Source organism: Gopherus evgoodei, chromosome 3 (assembly GCF_007399415.2).
Source record: "Gopherus evgoodei ecotype Sinaloan lineage chromosome 3, rGopEvg1_v1.p, whole genome shotgun sequence".
NCBI lineage: Eukaryota > Metazoa > Chordata > Testudines > Testudinidae > Gopherus > Gopherus evgoodei.
Window position 1 is genome coordinate 68,941,031 of NC_044324.1, and position 17,676 is coordinate 68,958,706.

At 42.1% G+C, this 17,676-nt stretch overlaps 1 protein-coding gene and 1 long non-coding RNA gene across 3 annotated transcripts; one reads left to right on the plus strand and one right to left on the minus strand.

The window, feature by feature from the left end:
- Positions 1-509: 509 nt before the first annotated feature.
- On the minus strand, positions 510-4,962 carry LOC115648329 (cytochrome c oxidase subunit 7A2, mitochondrial). The gene is made up of 4 exons (XM_030555779.1): positions 4,857-4,962; positions 2,949-3,038; positions 1,939-2,023; positions 510-1,404 (listed from the first exon to the last, which is right to left on the minus strand). Exons 1-4 carry the CDS (start codon positions 4,872-4,874, stop codon positions 1,346-1,348), a joined length of 252 nt encoding a protein of 83 aa, XP_030411639.1. The 5' UTR covers positions 4,875-4,962; the 3' UTR covers positions 510-1,345.
- Positions 4,963-5,347: 385 nt separating this feature from the next.
- On the plus strand, positions 5,348-13,377 carry LOC115648330. Of its 2 annotated transcripts, XR_003999525.1 has the most exons (4): positions 5,348-5,439; positions 10,217-10,309; positions 11,261-11,623; positions 12,929-13,377. It is a non-coding gene; the product is annotated as an uncharacterized LOC115648330 (long non-coding RNA). The 2 variants fall into 2 exon arrangements; XR_003999524.1 differs by having other exon boundaries at positions 11,261-13,377.
- The last annotated feature ends 4,299 nt before the right edge of the window (positions 13,378-17,676 follow it).

The window sequence follows — 17,676 nt, forward strand, 5'->3', positions numbered from 1 at the left end:
TTAAGAAAAAAAATCACCTCCATGATGTTGAATCCTGCCCCACTCACTTATAACATTGCTCAGAAGCCAACACCATTCATTCTCTGTCATGGTACGTGTCTGTGTATGTGCTACTACAACAGGGAACAATTTTGATTTTACTTCATTAGTAACCAAAGTCCTAAGTGTCTACTATTGTAAAACCACTGCAGCTGTATTAGTCAGCGGAGCTGTTCTGGATTTATACCTGGAAAACTGAGATGAGACTCTATATTACTGTGCTGGACTTTCCTCCTTCAGATTCATTGATTGCTTTACCCTATACCAAAACCCAATATTGCTTCTAGATGTGAACATGACAAGAAGAACCAAGTAGTTTACAGCTGACTGCTTTGATTTACTGTGATCAGTTTAGAAGCAGACTTGTTCAGTTTGAGATTATAGAAGTCAAAATGAATCAATTTCTGCTTATTTCAGCAGCAGTAAGAGAAACGCTTATCAAGTATACACATGAGCAGGGCAAGTTCACAGAAATAAGCTACAGAATTTAATGAAATAGACAAACAAGTGTTTTTTTAAGAAAAAGCACCAAGATGACCAACCAGTGATGTGAATTTAACCGAAAAGAGTTCCTGCCATCACCACCACCACCACAAAAAAAAAAGTTAAATATATAATAGGTATACTGTATTCCCTTGCAGGCTCAATGATGCTGTCTTAGCTTGGTGAAACAGTGAGAGGAAAGATACTTTTACTGCTATTATTTTAAAACACATAGGAAATTCTATTCCTCCTGCAATATCTCAGTTTCTAGACACTTTAAACATGTTATTTTAAAACCAAAAAGCTTAACATATGGCTAATTAAACCTTCCAATTTGAAAATTTTCTTCATTTCTGACCAAAGATATAGTTATACTAAAAACTAGTTATTGATTAGAGGATTTTATTTTTCCTGTAAGTTACTGTAAGGTCTAACTAGCTTAGACTTCAAATAAACTAGAAATCAAAGTTAGACACTTCACATTTTCTCCTGTATTCAAAACACTTCCTTTCTTGCAATTTATGCAAGATGAGTTCTGCTTAAGCAGAGCACATATCATAATGAACACAGCTAGTCACACTTAATAAATACACATTCATTGTTAGGAACCTGAACTCTACATATGTAGAATGTGTTTGATAGATTCCCAAATTACACAAAATCATGTAAAAACTGCTTTATTGGTTGCAGTTAACATGTTACAATACATATTGATCCCAAACATGAAATCAACCATTTATGACAAGGACAAGCAAGATCCCTGAAGAATTACATGAAATTGGACAAGGAGATGGTAATTAAGGAGGCATCTTGTAAACCGGAATCATTTCACTTTCTTGGGCATTGCAGCTACAAACAGCTCATAAATAGCATAGCATGTTCCTGAAATGGAAAGAGACAAAAGATTAAGTTTACAGAAAGGTACACATACAAACTGAGCTGCAAGTTAGCCTTTGCTTTGCAAAATCTCATTCTTTGAGTATATAGGATCCAATTAAGAGCCAGACCCTGACCTAAACCTCTCAGCAAGTGAGGGCCTCAACTCAAGCTTCACTTGAAGCACTGAAAAGCTTTTATCAATGACATTTTACCTTTGCTTCTCTTTTCAGGAGCAGCTTTAGAGTAATTTTATAATGTGCTTGCTTTGATTTTTTAAAATAAAGAAAACACTTGAAGTTGTATCTATATGTGGCGAGTACTCCTAACAGATAGGTTGAAACTGAAACAAAGCTTAAAGTTTTTAATTTACGCTGTACTAACACTTTGCTTGGCCTTATTATGGAGAGCATTTAACATACTTTACACACACACACAATTGTACAAGAGACTTACCATTCACATTTTAAAAGACAACTACTTTTCAGGTTACCCAAGAAATATAACTGTTTAATAATACAGTTTTCTATCAAACCTTACCAAAAACCGTTAGAGCCATGGTGGTTCTATACAGCAAACCATCCATTAGTCCACCCTTAAGATGCACTGGCATTCCATTATCCTCCTAATGGAAATAAAAAAAACAGGAACATGAATAATCTTGTGTGCATGCTGTTTTTAAGTTGTTCATTTTAGATATTCTAAATTTACCAAATTTACAAATAATTTGTTTTTGAGAGCTGGGCAGTCATATCATTCTTTCCAAATACTGTTAGTTTTCATTATTTTTGAAGAATCCTTTCTAGCCAGTATGTTCCAACATATTTTTAAGTCAATAGCTTAAAAAAAGAGTGAATCTTGTACTTCAAGTTCTTTTTTTTTTTTGCACCAAAGTTAGATACTGCATTCTGATAAGGTTATTTGGAAGTTGCAAAACTCAGCATCTTTCATTTCATTATATCAGTACCCTATGCTAACACAGCATCTTTAATCCACAAAATAAGCACTACTTACATATTTACAAAAACAATGAAGGGTCCGGTGGCACCTTAAAGACTAACAGATTTATTTGGGCATAAGCTTTCGTGGGTCAAAAAGCACCTCTTCAGATGCCTGGAGGCCTAAGTATTTGTTTTCACCCACACATTTTCTACTTTTCATTTGTTCTATGAACACACTTTTCCTATTTGGAACTATTTCATTTATCCCATCAGAAGGATATTTTAAGAAAGTGAAACAAATTCATATATTTTAAACCATGTAGCATTATCACTCAAGCAGTCAGATTGTACAACAGTTGACAAGTCAAAAGATGCACCTTTTCCTATGTGCAGAGCATTTCAATAATATGAACACTACTCTTAGTCAATTTGAAACATTAGTTTTACAAGTTATTCCCAATTTAAAATGTGAAAGTAGATCTTTTCTCTACTTACTCCTCTAAATTATCTAATTAAATGCTAGAATCAAACTGCACAAAATATCAATACATTCTATCAAAATCTTTTCTATTCCAATAAAATTACACATTGATCATGCCTATTCAATACCTGAAAAAGCTTCTGCTTCTCCGGAACTCTGTTTGCAACCTGTCTGCGTGAAGCAGTGCTTATGGTCCTCTGGGAAATTTGCCGAAGAGCCTACAATTAGAACATACAGTATTTTAAAAAGGCAGTTATACTTATCCACAGCGAAGTGAAAAAGAGTTTTCCTAACTATTTACAGCTTACACATATTTCTAGAATTACAATGCTGAGGGGATCTTAGCTTTCTGAAACTCAGGAAATGTGTAATACTAAGATTAGTCAACTGGAGGACTCAAGTTTTATGGAAGAGATTCAGGGTTTTTTTGTTTGTTTTATTTCCATTCCAACAAACTATTACTGTTTAACTGTTAAAAGCAGAAGCTATAGTTGCAGGCCCTCTGTTCCTTCTCTTCTATGCCAAAGATCAGGCTTATGCTGCAGCACTAAAGAAAAACAGTAGTCTTGATCAGTTTCATTTTGTTGTGCTGAGTCATGAGACTATACAAGTCTAGTATCACAGGGGTAGTCATGTTAGTCTGGATCTGTAAAAGCAGCAAAAAAACATCTGATCAAAATTCATTTAGCCATTTCTGAGTTATGTACTCAACCATTCCAGCCTTGACAACTGACCACAAATCACTGCTGATCCCCTTACATAACAGGGGTGGAGTGACAGCCCAGCATTACAATGGCTCAAATTATTTATCTCCCACAGGGCTCAAAGAGTGGTAATATCAACTGCACCTTATCCCCCAAAATACACCTGAAGTCTCAGACCCATCCTGTATTTCCTCATCTTCACGTAGGACCTCTAGAAGAGAAGGCAAGACACCAAGATTATGTCTACCTCATTAAACACCCACAGTTGGCCTATATCAGAAGACTTGGGCTGCAGTGCTATTTAATTGTGATGAAAATGTTTATCTCTTTGCTACAATTCCTCCAACTGTAGTGTCTGCCCTAGTTGACAGTTTGAGACCTTGACCCAGCAAGTGCATCCCCACCAATAACCTGCCTAGATGGCAAGATCCCTCCAGGAGAATGCAGCTTACAAAACTCAGAATTAAATGTGTGACAGATTGAGATAATGCAAGAGGATCTCGGCATAGAATGAACTTCCAAAAGAGTCATGTCCAGAGTCTTCCCATCTTCAGCAGATGATGCAAGACCCTCCCTCCATTTTGATAGAGCTTTTCCACTACAGACCTTCATGTAGATATTTAATTTACCTGGGAAACCCATCCCATAGCAATGGAGCCACTCAGAAAACCCTAACATTAATAAGCAAAGAGGGGACAATATATGCTTTCCCACTTTTAAGACTGAAGACTATTTAACCCTTAAAAACTTGTGCCTAAGCATCACTAAGGAGGAGTGATCATTTGAAAACTTTATCTACTGGAATCATAACGGATTAAAAATTCACGCTAAGTCGCTCTTGCCCGTGATACTACGGGGCAGGGCGCTGCACCCGGGCTTTGTTTCTCAAACGTTCACGTCAGCTCATCGGGCAGCTACAGATCAAAAAGCAAAGACAACAAACAGGCTGCCTACACAAGCCCCAACTGTGGCGTTTCCTGCTGTCTGACACTGACAACAAGGTCGGGGGGACACCACCACGGGCCGAGGAAAGAGCCAACGGGGACCCTGCTGCACCCTAGCAAGGCCCTTCCTCCGAGCCGCCAGCTCCCCGGAGCGCGCCTCGCCGGGCCGGGCCCCGGGCGGTCAGCGGGCCCCCGGGCCGCTCACGGTAAGGGAGACGGGGCAGGGCTCCCCTGCAGCCCTCGGCGCGCCCAGCCGCTCGCTGCCCTCCGCCAGAGACGCTCCAGGAACAGCCCGCGGCGCGGCCTGGACGGCTCCGGGGCAGGGGACGCTGCGGCGGGGAGCCGAGAAGCGCGGGGCCGAGCTGCCCACCCGCCCGGCCCCGCTCACCAGCAGGTTCCGCAGCATCTTGGCTCTGGTCCCTTCACCTCGCACCGGGGAACAAGGACACCGGAAGCGGAAACCGCTCGCCTGGGCCTGGCCACCTACGGAAGCGCACAGCCTGCTATAGAGAGGAACGGGAAGTGGCTGGAGCGGCTCTACCAAACTCATAGAGCGCCGCTAGTCATGTGGTACCCGCCCTCGGCTAGGCCTCCGGGCTCCGGCGCCTGCGCAGTGCAGAGTGAAGTGTAGTGGGGTGTTCGCTGCTCTTGCCGTCACCTGACTATTCAGGATTAGTTAAAAGTCCCAAAGGCCCATCACCTTTTCCCAAACGTGGTTTGCGGCTTGTTCAGGGTAAGCCCCTGGGGGTCCTGAGATGCTTTGTTTATGTGAGTGTTGGAAGGTGTGACCGCTCGCAGCTCCCAGTGGCCGCTGTTCGGCGGTCCTGGCCAATGGCGCGGGCCACGTCACCGCTTTCTGCAATTCCCATTGGCCAGGACCGGAGCTGCGAGCAGCCCTACCTGCGGACACTGAGCTAAACAAAGAGTTTTGCGGCCTGCCAGAGGGTTACCGTGAACAAGCCATGAAACAGGTTTGGGAACCCCTGAACTTCTGACCATTTCTCCAGTTTGTCCAGATCATTTTGAATTTTAATCCTACCCTCCAAAGCACTCGCAACCCTTCCCGGCTTGGTATTGTCAGCAAGCTTCATAAGTGTACTCTCTATGCCAGTATTTAAATTACTGATGATACTGAACAGAATCAGACCCAGAACTGCAAGACCCCACTCGTTATGCCCTTCCAGCATAACTGTGAACCACTGACAACTACTCTCTGGGAACAGTTTTCCAGCTAGTTTTGCCACCACCTTATAGTAGTTCCATCTAGGTTGCATTTCCCTAATTTGTTTATGAGAAAGTCATGTAAGACAATATCAAAAGCTTTACTAAAGTCAAGATACATCACACCTACCACTTCCCTCCTATCCACAAGGCTTGTTACTCTATCAAAGAAAGCTATTAGGTTGGTCTGACATGATTTGTTCTTGACAAATCCAGGTTGACTATTATTTATCACCTTATTATTTTCTAGGTGTTTCCAAATTGATTGATTATTTACTCCATTATCTTTCCAGGTACTGAAGTTAAGATAACTATTCTGTAATTACCCAGGTTGTCCTTATTCCCCTTTTTATAGACTGGCACTATATTAGCCCTCTTCCAGTCCTCTGAAATATTTCCCGTCTTCCATGAGTTTTCCAAGATAATCGATAATGGATCAGATATTTCCTCAGTCATATTGAGTATTCTAAGATGTATTTCATCAGGCCCTGGTGACTTGAAGACATCTAACTTGTCTAAGGCTATGTCTACAATGGCAATTGAATGGCAAAACTTTTGCCTTTCAGACACCCCTTCCCCTCTCCGAAAAACAAAAGTTTTGCTGTGACAAGCACCAGTGTGAAGAGCGCATTGTCAGCAGGAGCACTGGGGATGAGTGGCTACACTGCACGCCTTTTACATGGCTGTAGTGACTCAGCTATGTCACTAAATGTTAAAAATTACTTCGGCTGTGTCTACATTCACAGTCTTTGTTTAATCCTGAGCTGATGGTGTCAAATTTGCAAATGAACTGAAGTTCAGCAGTTTCTCTTCAGAGTCTGGTCCTGAAGTTTTTTGCTGCAGGATGGCTACCTTTACATCTGCTACTGTGTGTCTAGGGAGGTTGAAGTGTTCTACAGGACCAGACTCCAAAGAGAAACTGCTGAACTTCAGTTCATTTGCAAATTTGACACCATCAGCTCAGGATTAAACAAAGACTGTGAATGGCTAGCCAACTACAAAAGCAGTTTCTCCTCCCTTGGTGTTCACACCTCAACTGCTAGAAGAGGGCCTCATCCTCCCTGAGTGAACTACCCTCGTTATCTCTAGGCTGATTCTCACTTGCATACTTTATACCTGCCTCTGGAAATTTCCACCACATGCGGCTGACAAAGTGGATATTCACCCACGAAAGCTCATGCTCCAGTATGTCTGTTAGTCTATAAGGTGCCACAGAACTCCTTGTAACTTTTTAAGAGCTTGACGGGAGAATTCAGTTGTGCTGACAGACTACCCCAGAATGTGTTGTGGCCCACCTTTGGGCTGCAGCTCACAGTTTGGGAACCCCTGGATTAGACAAACACCTGTCAGGAATGGTCTACTTATTACTTAGTCCTGCCCTGAGTGCAGGGGACTGGACTAGATGACCTATTGAGGTTCCTTCCAGTCCTATGTTTCTATGCCCAGAGACAGAAACGTATGCGTCCAGGGGACTTTTAGTCTGAAAATGTAGGTGCTGCACAATTTTAAACATGAACAGGGTTAGGCAGCAGCAAGCAGGAGCGAACCAGAACTTAGGTGTCTAAGTATGGGGGTTAGGCACCTACATAGTTCTGTGCATTCCATCCTGAGTATTATACCTAGAAAATATAGAATGCTGTAATAAAGAGGGAGCTATATATGTTATTAGACCAATGGCTGCATACTTCTAGCATTCAAGAAGAGCTATTATAGTAGAAGGCACCTCTCAGGCTGTGTTGCTGCTTTTGTAAAATGTTTTCTTAAATTACTTGAACTGTAAACTCTGCATGGCATGTCCTCCTATAAGCGTATATAACATTCCTATTCCATTCAGGTTCTCATTCCACACTCATCCCCATATTATCTGAGCTCTTAGCACAATAAGGTCTCTCAATCTCCAATGGGACCTTTAGGAGCTATTGCAATATTACTACTAAATAATTTACTCCATTTAATATCTGCTACATTTTTCCATTTAATAGCTGGACAATTTCATTCTGTTTGAAGCTGTAAACTCCTTTTTTTGGAATACTGAAAACACCCGATAATATTTTAATGCTATTGCCCATCAAAAGCATTCTTTATGATAGGAAGATCTACTTACAATTTGATCTGTGTGATGCATATGCTACTGAAGCCACTAGAGGGCTACTTCACTACTCAGAATGACCAGAGCTAATGTGTGCTGGTGTAGCCAGCGGGGAGGCTGGGCAGATGTGGTGGGAGAGCTAATACCAAAATCATCTTAATAAATTTAGGAGCACTGGCAACATTAATGCTCGCTCTCTCTCTCTCTCTCTCACACCCACACCCACACACACGAACTAGACAAGGAGAGTTCAAAAATCAAGACAGACCAAAACATAATTTAAAAAGAAAAAAAAAATTTTTTTGTGAGTCTAACTCATGATTATTGAATCTTTGGGATTGGCAATACTGATAATTTTACAGTTTCTCAAAGACTAGATTGCATACAGTATTCATCAAAATGACGACATAGCAGTTCCATGTCTGTCGCCAGGGCCGGCTCCAGGCACCAGCATTCCAAGCTGGTGCTTGGGGCGGCAATCTTCAAGGGGCGGCAGTCCCTGTTGTTTTGCCCCCAGCAGCACGCCGAATTGTCGCCCCGGACAGCAGGGGGAGTCCGTGTGCCCTTAGGGCAGCTCGCGCATTTCCGCAGTGGCTGCAGTTCAGCAGCAGCTTCTATGTTTAGCTGTCCAGGACTGCTTCAGCTAAACATAGAACCTGCCGCCTAATTGCCGCCGCTGTGGAAACGTGCGTGCCGCCTTAAGGGCACACGGACTGCCCCCGCCTCCCGTGGCAGCAATTTGATGCGCTGCTTGTGGCGGCGAAAACTGTAGAGCGGATCCTGTCCATCGCAGTATGACCTTGCATTTGGCTGCATCAAAATATGTTGTTCAAATGAATCCAGCTTACTGTGGATCTAAATCACTCTGTAGAACCAACCTATTCTTATAATTATTTACCACTCAACCAATTCGTGTCATCTGCAAATTTGACCCACAGTGATTTATGTTCTCTTCCATTGTGAAAGGTTCTGAATAGAAACGGGCCTAGAACAGATTCCTATTGGAATCCTTGCTTCAATAATTTTCAAGTGAATCATTGATATCTCCAGCTTGCCATGTAAAAGCTGCTACCAACCCAAACACATCTGGACCTACATGATTGTTATTCTTTTTGAGGCATGCTATCTATTTACAACTTCTCTCCATCACAGCATATTTTGAACAGAACACAGCCTCAGGAAAAAGATGTTGGGAACCACAGTCTTACAGGAACACGTCTGAGGCTAAATTTAAGATAATATGCCTTTACGTCACTAAACAGACTAGGTCACATGGGTAATATGCTTCTAGGAGATGCTGTAAGAAGTGATACCCTTCATTATAAAAATAATTCTCTTTCACTGCACTTCATCATGTAACAACATTCTTTACAAGAACAAAAGCTTACTGCATAGAAGACAAAATAAAATGGATAAATTAAAAATATTAGATTTAGTCAGGCTATTGGAAAAGAAGAGGTTACTCATCTTATGCAGTAATTGGAATTTTTTTTGAGCTGTGCCCCCCTCTGGACGCTTCACTTCAGGTGCACATGAGCTCCCATGTGCCTTTGATCAGAGATTTTTGGTAACAGTGCCCGTTTAGCCTCTGCACGCTCTCTACACATCGTCATTCCCCATACTGAGGATATATTGGGCTGCGTGGGCAAACCATCCTTTGTTCCTTCTCTATCAAAGTCCCACAGAAGAAACTCTCAAGCATAAGGGAAGAAGGGTGGGTAATGGAGTACACATAGGGGGACACATCTCCAGTAACTGCACAAAGTGAGTAGTCTCTTCTCCTTCAAATAATATCCTATGAGTGGTCCACAGCAGGTGACTCTCAAGAAGCATTCCCCAGGGAGAAGGGGGCTTCAGAGCAGAGTTTGAAAGTCTTTGGGTGGAGATTATAGATCCTTTGGGTCTATCCATAATTGAAATAAACAGTCTGGGAGACTTTCTGAATTGTTTAATTCTGTACAGATAGAAGGCTAACGTCCTTCTGACATCCAATGTCTGAAAGGCAGCTTCCTGCCTACTCCAATGGTATTTTTGGGGAAAAACTGTAAAATGAATGATCTGATTAATATGAAATTCAGAAGACACATTCGATAGACACTTACAATGTGATCCTAGTGATCTTTTCTTTGTAAAATACCATACAGGGGTGGGAATCTGCCATTAAAGCCCCCAGTTCTCCTATATTCCTGGCAGATGTGATGGCCACCAAGAAAGCTGTTTTCATAGATAGATGAAACAACAAATGTGTGGTTAATGGCTCAAAGGAGTTTTTCATAAAGCAATTCAGGACAATGTTCAATTCCATTGGAGTAGATCTTCTAAGCTGTGGAAAAAATTAATCAGTCCTCTGAGGAGTCTTGACATTGTGGGGTGAGTAAAAATCAAAAAGCCTTTGAAGGAACCTTGAAGGAACTAATATTAAGACCTGATCTTTTCAGTTCTAATGGGTAGTCTAGGATGGTGGAAAGAGAATGAAGAGGAGATAGTTGTCAACTGGTACACTGGACAGGAAAGGTCTTCCATTTCTTAAGGTAAATATGTTGTGTAGATGCTTTTCTACTGTTTAACGAAACCTGTTTCACCAATGTTGAACAGGGGTATCAAGGTATTATTCCCACTTTGAACTTTAGTGTCTAGAAAGTGGGGACCTGCATGTACCCCTCTAAGCTTAATTCCTAGCTTAGATCTGATAGCGCTGCCACCAACCAGAAATTCCAGTGTCTGGTATACTCCCTATCCCCCCAAAATCTTCCCTGGGGGACCCAAGACCCAAATCCTTTGGGTCTTAAAACAAAGGGAAATAAACCATTCCCCCTCCTTTCCTTCTCCCAGACTTCCCCTCCCTGGGTTACCCTGAGAGATACACTGATCCAAACTCCTTGGATCCTAGAACAGAGAGGAATTAACCTTCCCCCCACCTCCTTTCCCCACACCAATCCCCTGGTGAGTTCAGACCCAATCCTCTTGGGTTTTAAACAGGGAAAAAATCAATCAGGTACTTAAAAAGAAAGCTTTTAATTAAAGAAAGAAAAAGTAAAAATTACCTCTGTAAAACCAGGATGGAAAATGTTTACAGGGTCTTCAGCTATACATAGACCAGAGGGACTCCCTCACCCCTATCCTAAGTTACAAGTTACAGCAAACAGAGGTTAAATATCCTTCCAGCAAAATACACATTTGCAAATAAAGAAAACAAACAAAAGACTAATCTGCCTTCTAGCTAGTACTTACTATTTTGAACATGCGAGACTGTTTTAGAAAGATTGGAAAAACCTGGTTGCACGTCTGACCCCTCTTTGTCCCAGGAGAGAACAAAGAACAACACAAACAAAGACTTCCCTCCACCAAGATTTGAAAGTATCTTGTCCCCCGATTGGTCCTTTGGTCAGGTGTCAGCCAGGTTCACTGAGCTTGTTAACCCTTTACAGGTAAAAGAGACATTAACCCTTAATTATCTGTTTATGACGGGGGGGTCTCTCAAGAGCCATCGAGGAGCCGCGCCTGAAGTCGCAGTATTTCCAGATTAGGGTGATGCATCTGACTGGCATTCTGAGACAACAGATGAAAACCAGTTGGAAGTCTCAGTGGTGGACAAGAAGCAAGCCAAATGATGTAAGGATATCAAACTTGTCTTGGCCAAGTCACCGCAAGTAAAATGACTTTGGCCCTCTCCTGCTTGATCTTGTTCAGTACTTTAAAAAATAACAATGTAAAGAAGATCCATTGTCCATGAAATAAGGAAGGCATCCTCTAGTGACTGAGGGTCTAGTCGCCATCTGGAGCAAAATTTCTTGCATTTTGTTTTTGCGGCAATTGCAAAAAGGTCCACTTCTGGAAACTCCAAAGTGAGTAGTCTCTCATTCATAATTCTGGGATAAATGTTTGCAGAAGTTGTTGGTCTTGCTATTCTGTGTACCAGGGATGTAGGAAGCTGAGATGACTATTTCCAGAGTTTAATTGCTTTGGCACAAAATGAGGAAGCGTGAGCACCACCCTGATGACAGATGTGGAACATGCAGGCCCTGTTGTGTGTCATGAGCTTGATGGTCTTGACTCTGATCAAAGGAAGTAAATGAATACAAGAATCCCTGACAGATCTCAGTTCTAAAAGGTTGATGTGAAGATGCTTTTGGGGACACTATTTGCCCTGGATGGTGTGTGACCCTAGATGTGCCCCCATCATTCCAAGAGGGATGTGTCTCATGTTATAACAATGGTAGAAGGAGCCTAAATGAAAGGGACACCCAAACTTTGGAGGGGTCCTTCTACCGAATCAATGACTTCAGAACCTGATGGGGAACAGATACCTGCTTGTCCAGATTGTGCTTGTTCAGTACATAAACCGTCCTGGGCAATCCCTGGAGGCACTGAAGATGTAACTTGGCATGTTGGGTTATTAAAGTGCAAACTGCCATATGACACAGCAATTGGAGACAATTGCTGAGGTTTGAGGACTTATCTGAATTCTCAAAATGAGATTTCTTAGGATCACTAATCTGTCCATAAGTAGTTAAGCCCTTGCTGTCACAAGATCCAGAGAAGTTTCTATGAAATATATCTGCTGTACTAGGGTCAAAATGGACTTTTCAGGGTTGAGTCAGAGGCCTATACTGCTGTTTATATTGCCAATAGGACCTTGTCGAGATAAGGAAAGACCATTATCTCTAGTTGACATAGGTGGGCAGATACAACCGCTGTGCTCTTTGGGAATACCTGTGACATGGGCAGACCTGTCAACCTGTGTATGATCCATAAAAACTTAACATGAGGCATTACAATGGTATCGGGACAACTTCATTCATATGTGAATTTCAAAGAGATGTACTAGACCAGCATCATTAACCCATTAATTTGCAGTAATAGAAACAAAGAGCAGTTGCTAAGTATATTTGTCTGTGTTTACCTATGTCCTGTTAAAAGTTTAACAATGTAACCAAATTATCTTGTAGATGCTAATTCCCTTTCATGTCTTAATTGCCTGACATTAAGTATGAAAATACGATCAGTTAATATTAAGAACAAAGATGTGAGATACTACAGGAAATGAATATTATCTATATTGTCTTCAGTATAACTAGCTCTGTTATAATGAAGGATCAGCTAATTGTCCTATGTGAATGAGTGTAACTAATTTACTTGTGTATGCATAGGAAATAGAAGACAAGCTTGAAAGCAAAGGTCCACAGGCTATCTGCATGGCCTATTCTTCCTCAGAGGAAAACCCTGCTGTGATAATTGCTGTGAGGAGACTTGTCAGCCTGCTAGAGAGCTATAAAAGAGAAACTGTGGGTCTGATCCTTTCATCTCAGGTCTGCTTAAACTTTAACAGGGAAAGTCTAAGCCATAGGACCGAGATTTCCCAGTAGTTACTTGGATTATTCTGGAATTCTCATGGAAAAACTCTAACAGACTGTATACCTGAACTGCCTATTGGACTATAACCCTGTGGATTGAATCCAGACAGACTTTTACAAATCAGCAGCCTCAGCATCTCTACTATGAAACAACTAAGGACGTTTTCCTCATTCATACGTATATTGATATTGTGCCCATTTATAACTCTCTTCTTTCTTTGATTAATAAATCTTAGATGTGTGTATTTTACCTGGTGGGTAATGTGTGATCCTTTGGGATCAGAAAGAACCTCACATATGGTGAATAACCCCTCACTATATTAGACTTGGCTGTCTAGATGGGCTGGAATGCCTAACGGGGGCTGTATTTGGCTTCTTGCTAAAAGTGTGGTGCTACAGGAGCACTTTTGTTACTAGTTTGGTGAATCTAATTATACAATCAAGCACCAGTTTGGGGGAGTCTCTGCCTATTTTTTTGCAATCTGCCCTGAGTGTGGCATTCTCAGTGTGGCCCATGTAGGCACTCAGTCACAATACCTTTGAGCAGAGGAGAGGCCAAAAGGGAGCGCCCGCTATGGGAGTGATCATGGTCAATTGTAGAACAAAAAAAACCTTTTGTGAGCAGTGCAGAATTGAGGTGGTTGCCCCATCTCAAAAAAGATATATTGGAACTGGAAAAGGTTCAGAAAAGGGCAACAAAAATGATTAGGGGTAAAGAACAGCTTCCGTATGAGGAGAGATTAATATGACTGGGACTCTTCAGCTTGGAAAAGAGGCGACTAAGGAAGGATATGATAGCGGTCTATAAAATCACAAGTGATATAGAGAAAGTAAATAAGTGTTATTTACTCCTTCTCATAATACAAGAACAAGGGGCCTACAAATGAAATTAATAGGCAGCAGGTTTAAAACAAACACAAGAAAGTATTTTTTCACACAACACACTGTCAACCTCTGGAACTCCTTGCCAGAGGGTGTTGTGAAGGCCAATACAATAACGGGGTTCAAAAGGGAGCTAGATAGATTCATGGAAGATAGGTCCATCAATGGTTATTAGCCAGGATGGGCAGGAATGGTGTCTCTAGCCTCTGTTTGCCAGAAGCTGGGATAGGGTGACAGGGCATGGATCACTTGATGATAACCTGTCTGTTCATTCCCTTTGGGACACCTGCCATTGTCTACTGTCAGAGGACAGGATACTGAATTTGACTGACCTTTGATCTGACCCGTATGGTCGTTCTTATAAAGCATAAATATTCATGATTTACATCACTTATTTCTTAATAATTCCTATATGTAAATATGATCTAACTGCTTAGATACTGCATAGCAACCTCATAGCTAAAGCCCCCCCAAAACTCCCTTTTGTGGAATCCTCTGGTATACTACACTTCTTGGTGGTTACTTGTTTGTCCCTCAAAATGAGTGCAAAATATCTGATCTGGCTACAGCGCTGCATGTACTCCACCTCGACGAGAGGAATAAAGAGAACAGCGCCAGCAGCACTGGGGTGCCAGTATAAACAGTGATTAATCTTACTATGCTGTAACTGATCTCCAGAACCTTCCCATAATGCTTTTAAGTAAAGATAACACTTTGTTTTGTTGTGATGCCTCTCTTTGTTTTGTTGTGAACTCGGGGCTCCCGGAGCTGCTTATCTGAAAAACAAACACAGCAACTGTTTGCAGTGAATGAGCAGAGGCAGGGGAATGTCCACAGCTAGTGTTTGCTTGAGGAGAGAAGCAGCACAGCGCGCGGGAGCGGGGGGGTCCATTTCGGAGCAGCTGCTTATCTGGTCTGTGAGGAAAAAAACAAAGAAGGCTATTTGCATTCAGTGAATGAGAGAGGGGTGGGGGAAGGGGTCGGAACTTGCAAGGTAGGGAGCTAACACAGTGTCAGCTCCAAAAATCCACTCTGTCTCTCCCACACTCCCTGTCACACTCCACCCCACCTCCCTCTTTTGAAAAGTATGTTGCAGCCACTTGAACGCTGGGATAGCTGTCCATAATGCACCACTCCCAACACTGATGCAAATGCGGCCACACTGCAGCGCTGGTAGCTGTCAGTGTGGCCACACTGCAGCGCTTTCCCTACACAGCTGTATGAAGACAGCTTTAACTCCCAGCGCTGTATAGCTGCAAGTGTAGCCAAACCCAGTTAATTATTCACTCAGCCATTCACTCCCACTTATTTAGTTTCATTCTCATTGTTTAGAAAATAAAATTATAAAGAAGAATCAGATTGTATCAAACTGCCACAGCAGGTTTTGCATCAGCAATTGTCCTAATCTCAAATGATGGATGAGACCTCAGCTATAACAACATAGTTTTTAAGCACAGGTTACATTATGTTTAAGATGAACAATGCCAAATACCAATAATAATGCTCATTGTAGTATCTGCCTGCATGAACCAATTAAGTAGGGATATATTAGTGTCTGCAGATATCACTTGCTGCTAATACATGCATCTACTTCTCCCCAAGGAGACTCCTGAATAGCAAGCCTAAGGCTGGCCTTCCATGCTTTTAAAGATAAACTCATAAAGCTAAAACCAAAATTGGGCAAGAGTATTCCAGGCCAAGACTAAGAGCATGGCTACATTTGCAGATGTAGAACCTTCGTAGAGAGCAGTAGGGAAAGCACTGCAATCTGTCCACACTGACAGCGCACTAGCGTGGCCACATTAGCAGCTCTTGCAATGGCCACAGACAGCCGTGAATTGTGGTAGTTATCCCAGCATGTAAGTGACTGCAATGTGCTTTTCAAATGGGGAGTGTGATAGAGAGTGTGTTAGGGAGTGTGTTGTGTGTATGTGGGGAGAGAGACTGGGTTTTTGGGGGTCTGAGAGCATGTCAGCATGCTGTCTTAAGTTCAGATGCAGCAGATTCCCCGCCACCCTCCGCCAGCATTCCATAGTAATGGTTGCTTTGTCTCAGAGCACGTAAGTATGCCGGATGTTAGAAACGAGCTTTCAAAGGGCATATCCGCATTACTGCAGCGATTACAAAACATTTGACTTAAGAGGATTATGGGACGTTTCTGGAGGCTGATCAGAGCTCAGTAATGCAACACCCGGGTGTTCCAGCCAATGCGCCCCCAGTGTTAATCTTCTCGCTGAAGTGGAGTACCAGGACAGGACACTCTAGCTCTAGAGTCAGAGCGCTCCACGTGCCTTGGCAGTGTGGATGGGTAGTGAGCTAGGGCACCCAGGGCTGCTTTAATGCACTCTAACTTGGAAGTGTAGCCAAGCCCTTAGTACCAGTGCCACATACTCTGCCTCTTTCCCCTGCTAAAAGGCCCATGCCATGCATTGGCTTTTGACACTCAGGGCCTCCAAGTTTGAAATTGGTAATACAGAGCCGTGAGTGCAACAAGTAGTTAGCAGCTCCCAATTGGCCCAAGGTTCAAGTAACTTCTGATGTGGGAGATACTTGTAGGACCACTGCTTGAAATTGGATGGTTGCCCATAAATCTGCTTGCTTACAAATAATTGGGCTTTAACAAGAGATCCAGGGAGAGTTTAAGGACCTGATACTACACAGAATAGGAGCAAAAGGAGAGAGTCTCTCCAAGTATTTTTTCAAGGGAAGATTCTGCTCCATAAGCAGACTTTCATGTCAACAAGGACTTCAAGGAAATTCACTACTCCCCTGCACTGGGTGCACTGTCTCAGCTATGCCAAAATTAGAGGAAATTGGAAAATGTGCAATGGTAGTTAAATGAGGAACGGACATTCTGAGAGGACACTTTTGCCAATACCATTGTGTAGAATGTCTGATATGATGAACAAGGTTACATCTGCTCACATCCAAGTATAAGTGGAAAAACTCTAGACAGATATACTAAAGTCCCGGAGACTGACATTGCCCAGGGAAGGGTCAATCAGGAACACTGGAATTAGACCTATAAACAGACTGCATGCTGACAACCTGCAAGAGAAACAAGGTAAGGACCATGGAAGCTACTTGCTCAAGTGAAACTATGAGCTTTTACATATAGAAAGAACATATCTGAAACCTCTGTAAGATTATTAGTTGAATCTAAACCAAGGCCTTTTACCTATTCACCAAGGCTTGTTTTAGCTTTGCATTATATTCTTTCATGTTATTCTAGTTGTCTCTCATTTATTATGGTGTGTAAGCTTTATTTTGTAATTTGGGTCCTCAGATTGAGAACGTACAGCAGTGATTTTACTTCAAATAAAGGGAAACCCCTTTCTTAACTCTGATAAGAGCAGCAAAAAGTACCTCAGCTGATCCACGTAATTAAGATGACCTCCAAAGAGGGACAAGCATTCAGCAGGGGAATGCTGGGGGAGGAGAGACAGTCATGACTAACAGCAAGATTAGGGAATGAAGTTACATATTCTGCACACCAGAGGAAACACATTGTCCTAGGAAAAATACCGTTCTCAAGCTAGTCAAAAGGTGATATTTACCTATTGCTAGAATCAGGTTTTCACCTGAAATGGCATTTCAGTTGTTGCATGTAATTCAAGAGGAAGTTCCTTACATTTAAAATATTGATTATGAACACAGCAAAA

Coding starts and splice junctions, on each gene's coding strand:
- LOC115648329 (XM_030555779.1), bottom strand. Junction 2,024..2,948: donor AGAAGCAGAAGCTTTTTCAG/GTATTGAATAGG, acceptor TATTTCCATTAG/GAGGATAATGGAATGCCAGT. Junction 1,405..1,938: donor CATGGCTCTAACGGTTTTTG/GTAAGGTTTGAT, acceptor TTTCCATTTCAG/GAACATGCTATGCTATTTAT.